The sequence below is a fragment of the Cinclus cinclus genome, chromosome 6 (genome assembly GCF_963662255.1).
Source record: "Cinclus cinclus chromosome 6, bCinCin1.1, whole genome shotgun sequence".
Lineage (NCBI taxonomy): Eukaryota > Metazoa > Chordata > Aves > Passeriformes > Cinclidae > Cinclus > Cinclus cinclus.
In genome coordinates, this window is record NC_085051.1 from 29,045,586 (window position 1) to 29,063,204 (window position 17,619).

The 17,619-nt window shown below is 47.7% G+C and overlaps 1 protein-coding gene across 1 annotated transcript; it reads left to right on the forward strand.

Annotated features, from left to right (window-relative positions):
• Nucleotides 1–200: 200 nt before the first annotated feature.
• On the forward strand, nt 201–2,130 carry CCDC177 (coiled-coil domain containing 177). Its single transcript, XM_062494628.1, has one exon. It carries the CDS (start codon nt 232–234, stop codon nt 2,128–2,130), a length of 1,899 nt encoding a protein of 632 aa, XP_062350612.1. The 5' UTR covers nt 201–231.
• Nucleotides 2,131–17,619: the final 15,489 nt, after the last annotated feature.

Consider the following 17,619-nt stretch of genomic DNA (forward strand, 5'->3'; position numbering starts at 1 on the left):
ACACGGCTCCGCGCCCCGGGCACCCCGCCCCCGGCACTGCCCCTCCGCGCCCAACATCTGTCGCTACCTGCCCCCTTCCTGCACAAACACAGCCCAGCCCTGGCACCCCCGGTGCACGCCTCGCCTCCCCCTCCCAGCCGCTCCTCTCCCCTGCCCGGGGACACAAAGGGGTCTGTGCGCCCGCTGCCCGCCCGCTCACCCGCCGCCGCTCTCTGCCCCGCAGGCCGAGCCATGGTGGAGCCGCCGGCCGAACCTCCCCCGCAGCCCTGCCCGGCGCCCGGGGGGGCAGCGGGGGGAGAGCCGGCCCGTCCTGGAGAGCAGTCGCCGCTGCTGCACCTGGACCTGTACAACTTCGACTGCGCGGCGGCGGAGGGCAGCCGGTACGTGCTGACCAGCCCGCGGTCGCTGGAGGCCTGCGCCCGCTGCGCCGTGCGGCCCGTGGAGCTGCTGCCGCGGGCGCTGGGGGACCTGCTGAGAGAGGCGCCCGGGCGCTCCATGCGAGTGGCCGCCGGCCTCTACGAGGCCTACGAGCGGGAGCGCCGCCGCAAGCTGCAGCAGTGCCGGGAGGAGCGGGAGAGGATTATCCGGGAGGAGAAGAGGCGGATCCTCGCGCCCCTGGGCAGCCTGCCGCCTTCGCCCGCCGCCCGCGTTTCGTCCCGGGCTGCGGCCGCCGCTGCCGGCGGGCCCCGGACCCATGGCGGGGGCAAGGCCCGGGCATCGAGGGGTGCCAAGGGCAAGAGCCACTCTCTGGACTCGCTGCAGAAGCGCCGCGAGGGTAGCTGGGGCAAGACCTCCTCTGAGTCGGGCGCTTCGTCGTCCTACAGCGGGGAGAGCCTGCGGGAGCGCGGGGGCAAGGTGTGTGGCCGGGGGCGGGGGGTAGCCGTCGCCAGTGGGGCTCTGCTGGGGCGCAGCTTCAGCCTGGGCGACCTCAGCCACTCACCACAGACTGCCCAGAGAGTCGAGAGGATCGTCAGGGAGGTGAAGAGGAAGAAAGGTCTCTCAGAGGTGCCGGAGAGAGACAAGAAGATCGCGGCACTGATGATCGCCAAGCACCAGGAGGCCAGCCTCCTGCGGGAGCAGCGGCAGGCAGCTCATCTGCAGTGGGACAGCCAGCGGCGCCTGGCTGAGCAGCGGAAGGAGCAGGAGGAGAAGGAGAAGCAGAGGGCCCTCCTGCAGGGTCAGCGGATGTGGGAGAGCCAGGTGGAGAAGCGGCGAGGGAGACTGAACCAGGAGCAGGAGGAAGCCACCCTGATGAAGCAGAGGCAGCTCCTGGTGTGTGAGGGGAGGTGGAGGGAGCAAGCGGAGAAGCAGGAGCGGCTTCGGAGGGAGAGGCTGGAGAGGGCCATCAAGGAAGACAAGCAGAAAAAGCTCCATCAAGAGCTCAACCTGAAGGCGAAGGAAGAGGTCAAGAAGGAGCATCAGGAGCGAGAGGAGCAGCTCCTGCAAGAGAAGCTGTCCACAGCTGCACAAAAGAGGCTGAAGAAGGAGGTGCAGCTGCAGAAGGAAAAGAGACTATTCAACCAAGCAGAGAAGCTGAAGCATGAGGCCTTGCTCAAGGAACTGGCCAAGCAAGAGGCAGAAGAGAAAGAAATGCTGAAGGCATCCCTGAAGATGAGTTTGACAAAGGCTCAGGAGAACTATGAGCAGCTTGTGGAGAAGAGGAACCAGGAGCTGAAGGAGAAGGCCAGGCGTGAGGACATGCAGATCCAGAGAGCTAAGCTGGCAGCAGAGAAGAAGGAAAGAGAGCAGAAGGAGCACTTGGAAGCACTGGCTAGAGAGACAGAGAGAAGGCTCCAGCATGCTGCCCAGGTGGCTGAAGAGGCTGTCCAAGAAAAAGCCCGCAAAGTGGTCTTGAGCCGTCTGGAAAAGGAAAAAGTCCAGAAACTGAACAAGCAAAAGGTAGAAGAGTATGAGGACTTACGGCGCAGGGAAATTCTCCTCTCTATAGAGAGGAAGCTGGAGAGAAGTGAGCAGATTTTCAAGGAGAAGAAGACTGTTTTAGAAAATGCCAGGTCTGTTGCTCGAGCATCCTTCCATGTCCGGGAAAAGGTGCGGGAGGAGACGAACATGCGCACCTTTGACAAGATGGCCTTCGAAGCAGAACTGCATGCTCACCTTAGTAAGAAATGAAAGATCTTGTTATGGGTGAGTGAGGATGCACCACTGGTTATCCATCGTAATGTGACAGAAAGCTCCTCGGCATGAGTGTTTTAAAAACAGTGAAAACCAACATCCACCCTAATTCCATATTTTGGGGGAGCAGGGTACCGCACAAAATGTGGCAGCTATTTCACATACTGTTTTAAATACATTTTTTGTTCTGGGTGTGTTTTAAAGACTGACCTTAGTCATCTTTACAGAGAGGAAGCAAATTTTTGTGTCCTCCACCCCACAAGCACATGTATTTTTTCAGAGGGCTGCAAAATCTGCTTGAACCTCTGAGTTACTGACTGATTGTTTACACCAGAGATGACTACAGCTGCACCCCCCAGCTGGAAATGCAAACAGAGGCTACTGACTACTAGAGCCTGCTGAATACAATCCAAAACCACTCAAGCTGATTCTGCCTGGAGTGATGGGCAGTTTGGTTTAAGTTAAGGGACTACATTTTCAAAGCTGCTGCACTCCCATGCTGAAGGTGAGGAAAGCTGGAGTACAGAATGCCATATACCCTTGGTGCCCCTTGGCTGCTGCTAGTACCAAGCTAGGGAAAGCACAGATCAAGGCCATGTAAGTAGACATCATGATCAGAGCTGGGCAGAAGCTGTCTGAAAGGGCTTACAAACACAATTTCGATTTTACTTTTTGTAACTGTTACCCCTCCCAGATATCCTCACCTCTCCTTTTCCAAGTTTCTCTTACAAACATCTGTAGAATTCCTTCTTTTCTTTTGGAGGAGGGAGAAAATGAGAGAAATTTGTGGACAGTGCACAAACTGACGAGCACCCACACAAGTCAGTTGTTCATTAAGATATAAAAGTGAATGTACCTGTAGAATCTGTACTTTGGGGAAATTACAGAGGTCACTTGTAAATGGGAATCACCACCCTTAGGAATTCTGCAAACTCAAGAAGACCACCTTATCCAATTTGCCCTATCTTGAGCAGGGTACTCCAGAGTTCCAACCTTACAGCTCTCATGAGCTCCATACAGTGAGACATTCGCCCAACTCTTACCATCATCTACTGAGCAGGGCAGCATTTCTCTGCCACTGGTGCTAAGAGTTGTATTCTTATATAGAGCACAAGAAAGAGTAGATGCACAAAAATAAGGTACGTTACAGATTCTCTTAGTTGAGGATCATGTCTTTATGAGTTAACTCAATACTGTGTATAGGGAACTGAGTCCTTCTGCAAGTAAATACATAGAAATATGAAAAGCCTACCTGTGCCCTGTGCCCTGCGTTCAAGTACAACAGTGTTCTGCTCCAGGTTTCCACATTTACTCTTTGTTGAGTTGGAGTTGCAAGCACACATCCAAAGCAGGCACTTTGGTTTGTTCTTTTCCTGGCTCCAAGCAGCATCAGCTCCGTTCTACCATCTGTGACACCGTATTGGGTTGCTCTGGTGATAGCAGTCAGACCTGGAGCATGGAGGAGAAGCAGCAAGAAAAGACAGGATCTTGTTTCTTTGCGGCTGTCTCTGATGTGCAACACAGTAGAAGAGACAACCAGAAGAGGGTTGACACATGGCACAGACGTGCAGTCTCGCGTGCATAGATTGCTTACCAGAATTTCCCAGGAGGTAACAGCAAGTCAGAGTCCTCCTAGAAGGCTTTAAAGAAGGTCTTAAATGAACAGTAACAGTAACAATAGACCAAATACACCTTGGTGCCCTGCAAGGCTAGAGGTATTACACAAACTGTGTTGAAAATTAAGAAGTAGGTATTTTTTTATTTTTACAGGACTTGGTCTTTGAAGCGTGGTACGATTGGTGGTGTTGAGGGCAGGCAGCATGAAAGTAGGAATTAGGGCACCTGAGCAAAGTTTTTTCTGTCAGTCATTGGCTCAGTGTGTAATGCCAGGCAAATCCTTAGAGGCTGGACCTGCTCCTATTGATATAAACGGAAGCAGAGGTGGGCTCTTGGGCTTGCTGGGACTCACAGGAAAGAGTAAGACTTGGCCCAGCAAAGCACGTCAAAGACTTCAGACAAATGTTGCTTATAAAGCACAAAGTAATATTTATTTATATATTTATTTATTTATTTATTTATTTGAGTGGTTATTAAAATAAAACATCCCTTGGTGAAAAGCATTAACACCCAAATCTGCTAGCTGTGGAAAGGACAGCTGCATTACTGTTTCCAGCAGGGAGGCTGTCCCCTCACCATCTTCCTCAAAGCACCAATTAGAAAAGTGAAACAAATCCTGCTCTGACACTGGACAAAACAGACTTCTCCACATGTTGTCCATGCAGCAGTGATCTGTGTGTGCCCTTGTAGCTGCTAAGACCTAGAAAAGAGATGGCCAGTGGCCCAAATCCAGGGCAAAACTGCCCTTGCTCCCTGACAGCACTAGAGTTGGGATAAAATATACAGTGACTCCAGCATAGCCAATGTTTCATCTGGTTTGTAGCCTTTGGGGCTGCAGAGAAAGCCTGCCAGCATGGATATGAGGGCTTTCGCTTCCCATCTTGTTGCACTGTGGTTGAAATTCACTGCTTGTTTCATTTAGCAGAGGGAAAATGGGGAGAGCTGGGAAACAGTGAAAAGAAGGCAAATGGTTGTGTGAATGAAGAAGGCAGCCTCTAACTGGAGCAGCATGTTTTCCCTAAAGCTCTACTGCAATCTACCTGAAGATTGTCCAAACCTCCCTCTGACAAGGGCATTTCCAGACAGAGAACCTTCTGCAGCCCAGGAGACATTTTGGCCACTGACTGTAATTACACCTGGGGTCCATCTCTTGCTGCTGACTGAGTTTGACACCTTGGGGCTACAGCTCAACTGATCAACACAAACCTACATGATGGTAATTGAATTGGCACTAGTGTTCCTGTACTGTGCAGTGTACAGCTCAAGTTTTGAATGTGCAATCTGAGAAAAAAATATTTTTTTTTCAAAAGACATTAATCTGTGTATGGATATATTTTGTTTCTGTAGTGGTTTAAGTCCAAAGTCCATGAAATTCAGTGGAGTTAATGAGTTTAAAATTGCAGCATGGAAAATCTAACTCAGCAGTTTGGGTGGAGGCATGAGAGGTATTTATTGGGTCTGCTTATGCTTCTGTTTATTTGAGAAGGAATTTTACTACTGGATTTCTGTAGGAACAGAAATTAAACCCTGTGTCACATGCAAAAAGTATGGCCCTTTTAGATGGGGCTTATTTGGTGGTTTTGCTATTGAGCTGCAGGTCAGGGAGAACTAAAAAAGTAATCAGCATGGAGGAGAAGCACTGACTAAGGAGCAGTTTCTTTGGCTGAGCTCTGGAGGAATTTTGGAACACAATGGAACATGTTTTTTATGTTCAGAAACTTGTTTTATGTGGACTGTCCAGTTTTTAATGGGACCTGGGCTGACATTGGAGCCCTTCAGTGCTGGAGAGATCCAACAATCTTATCTGCATGCTTCCTCTTCACGCAAAATTCATCACTAAAACACATTCCCTCTGTCAAGGCTGAATTTGGCTTATATGTCTAAAAACTATTATGAGGTGCAGCTGCATCACCACTAGTTAATATTTCACAAGGTAAATTTTAAGCCAGTTTATACTAAGTCCTTTCACCACATGAATAAGAGGAAGGATTAGATTTCTTAGCTTTGTACCTAATATTTTCCTCTTGGGATGCTTATGGAGCTCCATACTTGTTCTGTGCCAAAATTTCTCCTGATGCCAAGGGAATTCTGTTCGCTAAACAAATGCTGAATATGCAGTGCTCACAGGTTTGAGAGGGGCCTTAGTTTGATTTACATGTCTTCATTAAGCCAAGGTTGGACAGGGAGGCATTGGAAACAGAATTTGCAATACACAGCAGGCTTATCATATCCTACCTGAGGCTGATTTCTCATTGCTGCAGTTGTTGTATCAAAGAGAGACTTGCTTTCAGCTGTGGGTGTTCTGCTGGTAAAGACAAAAATTAGCAGTTGAAATGCCAGTTTGAACTTTTTTTTTGTTTGGGCTATTTTTGGTTTTGTTTTAAAGAATATGCAGCAAGCTCTAAGGATGAGATACAAAGCTAGTGATATGTGACACATTATGAATGGTAACTGGTGTCTTCACACATAGTTCTACTCTATGGACCTGGGACTGTACTGTTGTTCAGCAGAGCAGCCACTACATCCAGGGGAAAGGAGGTGCTCTGTGATCTGTTCTCAGATCACACAGGCTCCCTTCAAAGCTTTTCAAATCAGATGTAAGCTCTAATGCTTTGCTGAGTCAAGCTCCTAGGGAATATAGTTTGTTGGGATTGGATTTAACCTGCATAGTTGTAGAAGAAGGCTGTCATAGGCGAAAAAAAGGAAGACCCTGGCTTAGCCCAGTCCTGGAAATGAGCCCCAAGGCACCTACTTTGCAGCGCAGCACAGGGATGTTGTGGTGGGAGCTCATGGAGCCCTAGTACAGCTGCCTGGGGGAGTGCAGCCCCACAAGTCCTTGGCAAGCAAATAGCACCCACTCTAAAGAGCCAATACAGAGGCACAGTGAGAAAATCATGCTTCTGGCTTCTAGGCAGGCAGCAGCTCTGCCCTCCTTTTTGGTGAGATATTACTAGGTGATGTTTGAAGAGAAAACACTGGAAACAAGGAAAAAAAAATGCAAAACTCTTCCAACACAAGACCTGGAAACAGATTCTCCATTCATGGAGAGCATCCACAACTCTGGAGAGGCCAGTCTTCAGAGCCTTCATAATGGAATATGCCCCATATCCCACATGCATCTTAACACTAGGACATGAAAAAAAAATTGGTTCTAGGTCTGACTTCTTTGTCCTTAGCCCATTCTTTGAACATGCATCTTTACTGTGAAACATTATCTTGTTATTGGAAGATTTTAGTCTGAAAGGACCCAAGTCTTTCTCTGGTAACTTTGCACTCATCTCCTACATCCCTGCCATTCAGCAAGGAATCCTCTGCATTACAAAACCACTTTGGCAGTAAGAGTCACCCTGTATTACAAAACCAAAGTACCAGTGCTATTTTGTTCTTATGTGCTTTACACAGCTCCCTGCATCTAATCTCAGGATGTGGCTGTGAGGTAAACTAGTTGTCGCCCCCAGCCTAAGTATAAGCAAACTGAAGCAGAAAGAGCTGATGTGATTTGCCTCAAGCTGTGCTGACCTCCCTGATCCAGCTGGAGCTCTCACTCACATCCTCTCTAATCCCCATGCAGTCCTCTAATTAACCTCTCCTGGTTGCAGTGGAGGGATATCCCTGTGCCTCTGCTGTGGCAGCTCCCTGACTCCTGATCTGCAGCTGGTGCTTCATGGAGGATAAAGGCTTTAAGCCACCAGGCACCACTTCTGGCCATTGTCCCCAAAACCTGAAACACTTATAAATGGGGGGCCTGAAGGTTAGATAAGGCTGCACTGGGAGCCCAGGTCAGGGGCAGGGTGAGAGGAAGGTGCACTAGCAGAAATGGGCAGGAGATACAGATAGAAATGTTAAAGCAATGAGTAAACATGGACTGAGCATCTTTATACCACCCTGACTAGCTAGAATCACTTATATCTCTATGTATGAAGCATACAGTAACACTTTCTTTCAGCACATTAAACTTACAGGGCCCAGTTCATCCCATTAGTTACCTCTCTAGGGCCAGCAGAGTTATTCCAGGAGCCAATGCAGCCTAGATATATTAAACTTTTCATTATTTATTTAAATCACAGTGGCTTGGCAGGGCTTATGCTTTCAAGAACTCAGTGAAAATTTCCTCCTGCCTGAGCAGTACCCAGGCAATGGGATGGGAGGATAACATATCCGTATTTTTAGACTGGGTGACAAATTTATCAATACCCTGATGCTGGACACTGTGTTCCTGGGTGTTTACAAAACAGTGTCTGCTTAGGCAGCTCAGTGCAACTGAGAGGAAGAGCAGCTGGCACAGAAGTACCTTGCTGAACAGTAAGCTAAACAGTGGGGAGTAAGAGATTTGGCTCTTAACTGTTGGGTGCTACTGGGAATGTTTTGGTTTGTAAGAGGGTGATGCAATTATTTAGTCTCTTTTTTAATCACCTCCAAAGGAAGCTGTACTATTTTTGACAATTATTTAATGATTTATAAGAGACATGAAAATGAATAAGGAATGGAGCACCGAACACAGATGTGTTGGTAAAGCTGAAAGCCATTTTTCTTTCCCTCGTGAAAAAAAAGCCATATTATGCCAGCAGATGAAAGTTCTATTAAGTGCCACGTTGCAGGCAATTTCTTAGACCCTAGGATGGGACCACTCTGTTCATAAGCTTTGCTACTTACACACCTGTCTCCTGTATATGCTAACAATGCAGGCTTCATGTTTATGTCCCAGAAACAGCTATTTATTCAGATTTCAAAGAAAAGGTGAGATGCACGAACAGGCACTATTTTCTCTGTAGAGAGACCACTACACAGCCATCCTGAGTGGACTTCGTTCACACCTGACATGAACCCTGATGGAGGAGTGGTACTTTGTTCTCATCAGGGAATTTCAGCAGCCCTCATCCAGACATTCTAGGAGCCTCTGCACCATTTTCAGCTTCCACCTGAAGCTGTCAAGCTGCCCTTGTTTCCTAGTTTGACCCTGAGGCTCCTTCTCCTGTTGCCTGCAGCTAGGTAGCTGGGGAGCTGACCATAGGATGCAGCCAAGTCTCCACTTGTCTGCAGAGGCTTCAAGAAAACTAATTTGCCCTGCTCATCCTTTAAGTGGGGCATGCCTGTGCATGAGCAACTGCAGGAACTGTCCGAATCTGAGCTTTGGGTGGCCTAAGTTGAAAACCTACAGAAGAATTGGGGTGTTGTGTCATAGCAAAGGGATGCTACTGTTTTATTTTTAATTATCAAACACAGCTGCTAATTTACTTCCCCTGCACTGCCTTCCCAGACAGTACCATGAATGGGGCAAGCATTAACAGCCCCAGAGGAAGTGCTTAGCTGTTGCCCTCCCCACTAAGACCAGTGCTTGGCATGGGAAGCAGTGCTCCTTCTTGCCTGAGAGAGAAGCTTTCCTTTCTGCAGTCATCACTGCATTATGCAGAGGTGCTCTGGGGACAGCCTGGCATCCTAAGATACATCCATCCTATCACCAGCTTCTCCTTAAGACCTGAACTCTATCAGTAAATTCGGATCTAGCTCATACATGTCTGTGTGACCTGTCATGGCAGGGATTTTAGATATGTTGTAACAGCTATAAGTCAAAATGCTTTTTCTGTTATCATTTCATCTACTGCTGTTCAGGAGGAAGTAAAACCTGGGAGGATTGTTGCAGTAAACCAGAGGTGACCTGCCTGCTCTCAGAAAAGGGTGGGCAGGTAGGCAAGCTGAAAGCTTCAGGGCTTTATGCAACACTAGAACACCTGACATCTTAGGTTAGCTGTAGATATATTCTGTATACCTTTTTATGCTAGCTGTCACTCCATCTTACATCTCTTGGGTGCTGTGGGTTTATAATATTTCCCAGGCAGAAGGCACTCTGTCTTGTAACATAAATTTTCTGTGATTCCTACAATCTTTAAAAAAACCTGAACAATCTATTTGTAGAATCAGGTATTTCAATGCATTTTACTTATGGTTCCATCAAAAGAATTGTAGAAGTACAGATTGCTGAAGGCAATGATGTTCACACCCAGAGCTACTGTCCTCTCTGTCTCTGATCAGACTGCACTGTGCTACTCTAGGGATTTCTTGCAGCTCCTACTATCTCTGGGAACCTGCAGATCCCTCCCTGCAAAGACACTGTACCATAGCAGGGATGCCACGTGATTCAGTCACAGCTAGCGAGTCCCCAAATGCACAGAAAATTTGCTGTAAGCTACCAGGGGGATTTCTGCAGAGTCTCCTGGAACCTGCAGGGCCCTTTCCATCTGTCCTGATGCCTGTGCTGTGAAAACTCCCATGCTGTACAGTACCTGCTGACCCAGTAATGCTGTCTGAGTCCTCTCCATAGCAACGCACTGCAGTGTCCTCAGGTACAGGGAGGCATCCTGCAAGCAGGCAAGGCTGGCCGGGGAGTTGATGTATCAGATGCATAGAGAATAATTTTAGCATAAGTTTCTCGGTGGGGAAATTGGAGGCACAAAATGACTCCTCAGAAGAAATGAAAGAACATCTGAAGAAGAAAGAAATCACAAAACAAGTTATTTAAATATTCTTAAAATCATAGGAGACATGGTTTATATGTCTCATGCAACAGATGTACATGGCCAAGCAGCTTCACACATTTTAGGTACCCTCAGGGAATGAAGAATGGTGGGAAGTACCTAGGACCTCAGGTAAGAAAGTTTTCCAACTAGGGTTAGGCCAACTCTGGTTGGCCAGAGTGGAAAATTGCAGAAAAACTTCAGACATCTCCAACCGTGATGGCTCTTATACCACTACAGCAAAGAAGCATGTCGTGAATGCATGGAGTGGGACCAAGGATGGAAAAGAGAAGCCTGGGATAAGCACATACAGGATTTAAACAAATGTATATATAATATAATGCAAATAAGACTGGGACCCTTCATGAATCTCATGATGAATTGTGAATTTATTTAGGTCTCCTTCCCATTGAAGCCTCATCCATTACAGCAGCAGAGAAATTGATTGAAATTCTCCAGAATGGAGAATTCTGGAGCACCCCACCCCAGTGGCTTCCTCTACCCCAGGCCTGCATGGGTGCTGCTCCAGGCATCTGTCAGGCAGCACTCCACAATATTAGGAAGAAGCCTGAGCTAAACCACCTCCCTTTGGGCTCTAGGGCAGCAGCCAAATGTGCCCAAGGTTCTACTGTGAAGCACAGGGTGATGAGGAGCACCTCTTTGAGTATTGGAATCTGGGCTGGCAGAAAATAGATTTTACCATGTTTCAGTGCTAGGATCAGGAGGATGAGCTAAGAAGAGGTATGTATCTCAAGAGCAAAGAATGAAGAAGCACTTTTCTACTAAAGACTGTTTTTATTATGCTTTTTTTGGGGGGGGGGGGCAGGGGGTTGGGGTTTTTTTGATTTTTTTTTTTTGGGGGGGTGGTTGTTTAGGTTTTGGGGGTTTTTTTTGTTTTTTATATTTTTTGTTTGTTTTGTTTGGTTGGTCTAGTGTTTTTTTGTTTCATTTTCTTTTATTTTTCAAGTTGTTCAGTTTTTCTTCCTCAAAGACCAAATTTGATATCAAACTGCCAGGGTTTGGTAGAGACCTACAGCATGCCAATAGTCCAGTTCTCATTAGGGAGCTGGATTGCTGGGTGACAGTGTTTTGCAAAGACCAGATCCATACCCGCCTTTATTTGTAAACAACCATTTTGATTCATCCACCAGACCCGGGATTGGTTCCTGCCTGCTAAGCTCACTTGCCCAAGGGCAAGCTCATGGTGACAGCTAGCACATTCCTGTGTCCAGAGGTGGCACCACAGCCAGAGGTAATCTAAGGCTGGGGCTGTTTGCAAAGAGAGCAGGGACCTCGTGAAAGGGAAAAGCCAGATTAAAGGGGAATCATAATCCTTAACTATGCAGTGACAGCCTGGGAAGAGAGGATTGCTCAAAAAACCCAAGGGTCTTCCCTCACGATAGTGCCTCAGTGCTGGCAAACTGCATGTGGGCTCGTGTCTCCATCTTCTCTGGCAGGGGCAAGCAACAGAATTACAGCAAAAAGCAGGGGACAGAAGTCTGGCTGTAGGGATGAAACCTCCTAGGTGAGACCCTGTCAGTCAAAGCTCTCCCCAGTTTCACTTGCAGACAGGACTCTAAATACCACTGGAAGAGTGGGCTTCAACCCTCAATTTGTACAACCTGAAAGCTGGTCATGCACCCATGCTCTGATGCATTTGCTGCACTTGCTTGGAATAAGGCAGACTTGTGGGGTTTTCCAGCACACCAGCTGCATGCTTCACAGCCATATCCCAGCCACAGCTTTGAAGCAGCAGGAAAGGTTGTATCTCATGCTTCCCCAGTTCAAATCAGCAGGATTAGTTGTTTATTCAGGAGTCCCTTCCCCCATCCGCAGGCAAAAATAATTATAAACCTTATTTTTATATATGCCAGCTAGCAGACACAGGATCTGTACACAGAGGGACTCCCTGATTTCTGACATGCCTAAGCCCTCAGACGACTGTGGGGTTTTTGCACCATATGGCTCTATCACTTGACAAAATAGTGCCCTAGATAGGCTGGTTGTTTTCCATTCTGCCACCAAATTAACTTAGGAGGATGGGCACATACAGCCACAGTTTCTGTGTTGTTGCCACCGTTTCTGAAGTCTTCAGACCTATTGCAAGCCACTGTATTTTTGCAGCTGCTCCTGCCCCCCTCCCGGACCAGCTACCAAAGGGATTAAACATGGCATGTTATCTACTGCAGTGGCTTAATCACTAAGCAAAGCACTCATCCCCTGACCACAAGGTCAAGGAATTATCTTCCTGACAGATAACGCAGCCAGGGCTTGGAACAAAATGAGGAGCTGAACTGTCACTGCAAGCCCACAGGCCACAGTTTATTACTGTTTCTGGGGAAGTAATGCTGCTAAGATGCTATGGAAGTGCAGCATGACTCTTGTCACCTGCCCCAAACTGTCTTTTGGTGTCAGGGGAAGATAAACACAGCAAAAACGGTATTCAGTTTTGGGTACATACATCCCCCTCTCTTAAACACCCCTTATTCCAGTCTTGTCCCTCTGAGAGCAAGAGGTTTTGATGGTTGAATGTTTTTGGCACTGTGTAGTAAAGAGACTGAAGAACTAACTGAGCACTAAGACTGGGCCAAAAGAGAGGTGACCCTGGGGCAAACATACATATCTAGAAATACAGTTTCAGAGGACATAGATTCTCCAAATCAGCTTCAGCAGAAGGTGGGAAGTCCTATTCCTGTGTAAACTGGCCTGTTAGGGCAGAGCTGCAGGGCCTGCCAGCCCCAGAGCTCACAGCACAGCGATGGGCTGCGAGAGGGCAACTCGCACCTGTGGGGGGAGAAGTTCTTCAGATGAGATTGAAATAGAGAGAGCCCAGGCCTACTGCCACCATAAAAGAGAGGAAAACTCCTGGCATGGAATGCCACAAGGCAAGGTTCTTACTAGGCACTAGCACAGGGTATTGCTCCCACAGCATTGCTGTGAGTGCCATGGGACCCTCTGCACAGAGCCAGGCAGGATAAGCCACGATCTCCTGCCTGGTGACTGCCAAGAGCAGCATCTTTTCGTAGGCGGGGAAGGTGTAAACTGAGATTACTCAAACAGGCTGAGAGGATGAAGCTCTCTAACTGAAGCTGGGTAATAGCTTGCAGCTCTCAAGGTGTCTTCCTCATGGTCACAGACATGATAGGGATTCCAGAGGAGGAATCATCTCTACAAGAGAAGAGTCTGATTGAAATTACACATGTGCTAAATCTTGCTTGTTGTGCCTTTCAAAAGCAGATAAGCAGTCAAATGACATCTCACCTCCCTCAGCACATCTTGTTTTTTGCAGTCCCGCTGCTCCATAAAGGCCCTGGTTGCAACCATTTGTTTGTGAAACATTCACACCCTGCCAAGTCTGTGTGCCTTACCTGTGAACAAGGGCCACACTGCAGCCAGAGCCACTGCTCTTCTCCATCTTCCCACCAGGAGATGCTTCCTGCAGTGCTGGTGTAGAATGTGAGAGAAGCAGCTCCCACCTTAAAGCACAAGATTAAGACAGCTTAGCAAATTTCACTATTCTTCAGTTATAAATAAAAAATGAAGATGTTTTTACTACTTTAGCTGAGAACATGAAGGGTCTGATTGTCTCTGAGATGTCTGTCTCTATTAAGCTCGGTGGATCCTTCAAAGAGCTCACTGAGGTTATGTGCATGTTGTTTATCCTCCTGGATATCAGTCCTTTCCATACTCCCACCTCCACCTAACAGCTAAGGCACAGCAGTGACACAGGCAGGACTGGCAGGCAGAGTAAGTTACCTGTCTGCTGTGCAAGGGGCCTGGATGAGCTAGCTGCAAATAAATGTCCTTTTTTCCTATCTCTTATCTCAGGCAAAGGAGACAACAACTCACAGTGCTCTGTGGAAAACAGGTTTAATAAAACTTTAGATTTTCCACTCAACTGCTGCTCCTCGGCTCCCCTCACTTTCCCACCTGCATTTTTCTGCCTTTGGGGAAATCTGATGTTACATGTTTTCTATATTGTTCTTAAGTGACTCTCAAGAGCAGAGATAGGGACATGCATTGAGGACCATCCACTTACATTCTGCCGGGGGCCCTCTCCTCAGTGTCTCTCCTATGGCCACTGTCCCTGCAGCCCCAGGATCTGCAGAAAGCACAATCCAAGCCTCAGTATCACTTTGTCCATAGCTGCACAACCCCTTCAGAAAAAACACATCTTTCCTCTAGAGCATGTGAAGAAAAGGACCCCTCTTAACCACATGGAAATCAAGCACTACCCTACCTGTCTTGTGTGTGCTTCTCAATACAGGCTGTGGAGGTAGAGCTGTGAAATACAGCTGGGTATGCAACCCAGAGCTTGTTCTGACCAAGCTACAAAGTGGTCTCCAGAAAGGGAAATGTCTGCACAGGTTCACCAGATCAGCTGGGGAATGGCATGAGCTGCTTTCTCCTCCTGTGGAGCTCCAGCCTGGCACCTCTACTTACTAATTTTCCCATTTAATTAAGTTTCATCTCCTCCCTATGAGTAGATTTTAATCATGACTTCTCTACATTTCTACCATGCTCCAGATGACAGCATGGCCACCAAAAACAGGACCATCTCTTCCAGAGGATTCACCAACCTTCAGCCTCCAAAGGTTACAGCACCTAGCCTGGGTAACAATTACTCTTTCCCCAAAAGTGGTCCATATATGTTTAGATACAAATAGCTCTTGGAAAATGCATGTAATTAAATATAGCCCCTCCAGTAGTAAGTCTAACAGCCTGGGACAGCAACTACTTTCCTTCTCCCCATTGGTAGTACCAAATCCTGCCTGCTGTCTGAGATGGGCTCCCTCCCACCAAGAACCCTGGTTCCTCTCCTTCCCCTTGCTCAGGCACTGCCAGCTGGGTTTGCCAGGTTTCCCTTGGGAACTCCTCTACCTTCTGGCTCTCAGTACACAGACAAGCCTCCTAGTCCACATGCTCCCCAGCCAGCTGCTGCTCCTGAACACCTCCTGGAGGGTCTGTGCTGGGTGTGTGTAGGAATGTGTTGGTCCAGGCAGCAGTTAATGCAGATGGGGAAATCCCCAGTGTATGCCAAAGATGACATGCCGCAAATCCTGTTCCCAAGCCTTCTTTTCCATAGATTAAGAATGGAACTAAAATTCACTCTGTGATAAGTAGGTGAAATGTACTTGTCTGCAGCAAGCAGAAGAGATTAGAGGCTGTTTTCAATAAATCTCTGAAGATTAAGGAGAAAGGAGATTCCATAAAGTAAAATCTGATTTGTCTTTGGCACAGCTGTCTGTCTTAAGATGAGTACCCACATCCCACTTCTGTACAATTCACATTTCTCCATCCACAGCCTCCATAAAGTTAGCTGAAGTCATAGCTTTACTACTGTAACCAGCATCCATAACATGGCAGGCTATGCTACCAGGGCTGTGGGGATGGCAGATACTGACCCATTTCTCCTTAGAAAAGAGGCAGGATTAATTTCACCTTACCTTGGGAACTCACACCCTGCCATGGCAAACATCACACAGGCAGAGAAAAAGCTGAATATAGTTCTGTCTGTCCTACTGTCTTCTGACCTTATACAGCACAACCTCCTTCTTCCATAATTGATGTCTCCTGCTGCAGAGGCAGCCACAGCATTTGATTCTCTGGCTATCCCATTACAGCAGTAGTAAGTGCAAGTCCATTACTCTGCAAAACAATTCAAATTAATTCAGAGCCTTAAACCAGGAAGTCTTCCTTTATAACACCATCTCTCCCTTGCTTCACTGCAGCTACAAGTCAGCAGCTCCATCCCTCCATTTTCCCCATGAGCCCATTGTCTGGGACACACATGTCATCTCCTCCAAGGAAACAGTTTCTTGGTTTTTTCAGTGACATTCAGAGATACTTAAAACATCCCTTGTGCATGTAAGAGCGATGTCTTTCCAGGCTCTTAGGGATATAGCTGCAGTCTGTTAAATCATGAAATAGGAAAATATTGAGGAAATTTCTGGCGCACCATCTGTCTGACTTGACTTATTTACATGATGCTAGAGCTAGGAAATGCACTAGTTTTATAGCCCTTGTGATTTGAGACTGTTTTTCCAGAGAAAAGCAGCAGCAAGGAAAAGGGCACATCATGCTTTCTATGTCCTTAGCTTCACCGAGGCTCATGGCCCAGCCCCCTGCTCTGGGACAGGCTGTCTGCCCCCATCCCCAGCACAGGAGCTGCGTGCTCAGCCGTGATCACATCCAGGGCAGCTGGGAAGGTGCTCGGCTGCGGGTCTTTAGCAGGTTGCTGAAAGACTTGGAAAAGCTGAGGCCACAGTTGACCTGGCAGCTATGGAGTGGAGGCACAGACATGTCTCTCATGCAGGATTAAGAAGCTGCTGTCCTTGTCAGGGCTTTCTCTGTGGGTCTGGCACTGCAGCTACAGTAGACATACAGTCTCCAGGGCCACCTTCATTTACAAAGCACACCAAGCTTCATCTGAGGGTCAAACTTCTTGGTCTGCTCTCTGCCTCTGAGGAAAAAACAGAAGTTACTTTTGGGCCAATTGTTTTCAGGGAAAACAATAAAATAAAAAAAACCCTGATTATGAAATATTTCTTTGAACAGATGACAAACTCCTCTGAGTGAAGGTCCAGTGGAAGGGACTTGTTCCTCTGCCTGCCCCTCACCCCTGTGAAACACACTGGGACAGGACCTGGCACAAAGACTCCGAAATGGCTCACGCTGCATGTCTGAGGTGAGGGGACACCCAGCACCACCCTGCCCAGGTCTGTACCCACATGTGGCCTACAGCCATGTGAGGTGGGCTGTGAAGCAGGGAGGGAAGGTGCCTGGTTAAGAGCCCGGGGTGTTCACTTGCCCATCGCTGTGCATTTTCTGCATGAAATGTTCAAGTCAGAAAGACTTTGGAGCAGGATGAATAATATTTTTAGACAAGAAGCCAGTGTTATGAAAAAAGCATGAGCAGCTATGAAGGCGTGTCTCACCTCCTTTGCACTCCAAGGAGAGCAGCCCCCCCCCCCATCTCCAACATGGCAGAGCTGTCCTCCCACTGTTCCTGGGTGCTGCAAACCCCACCAGGGTGAGGCTAATTTCCACCTTTGGGAGACAGTCCCAGCTAGCCAAAGAAGAATAAACAGAAAGCTGAGGGAGCAGCCTGGAGGGCAAGGTGAGGAACAGCCAGTTTGCAATCCTGCTCAAAGCTAGGGAGACCTGGAGAGACAGGAAAGGGTATATACTCACTGTGTAAAGCAGTATTTGTTTGCTAGCTTTGTGATCCTCTTCAAGCACAGACAGGATGGAAACTCCAGCTATGGGCAGTACACCAGAACCAAGGATTAGAAGCATATTTCAGGTCCCTCCTGTCTTCAGGACACTTCATTCCTTTGCAGCGTTCTACCCACAA

Excerpts from the sequence above, each read along its gene's own strand:
- CCDC177 (XM_062494628.1), top strand. The coding sequence starts at position 232 with ATGGTGGAGCCGCCGGCCGAACCTCCCCCGCAGCCCTGCCCGGCGCCC.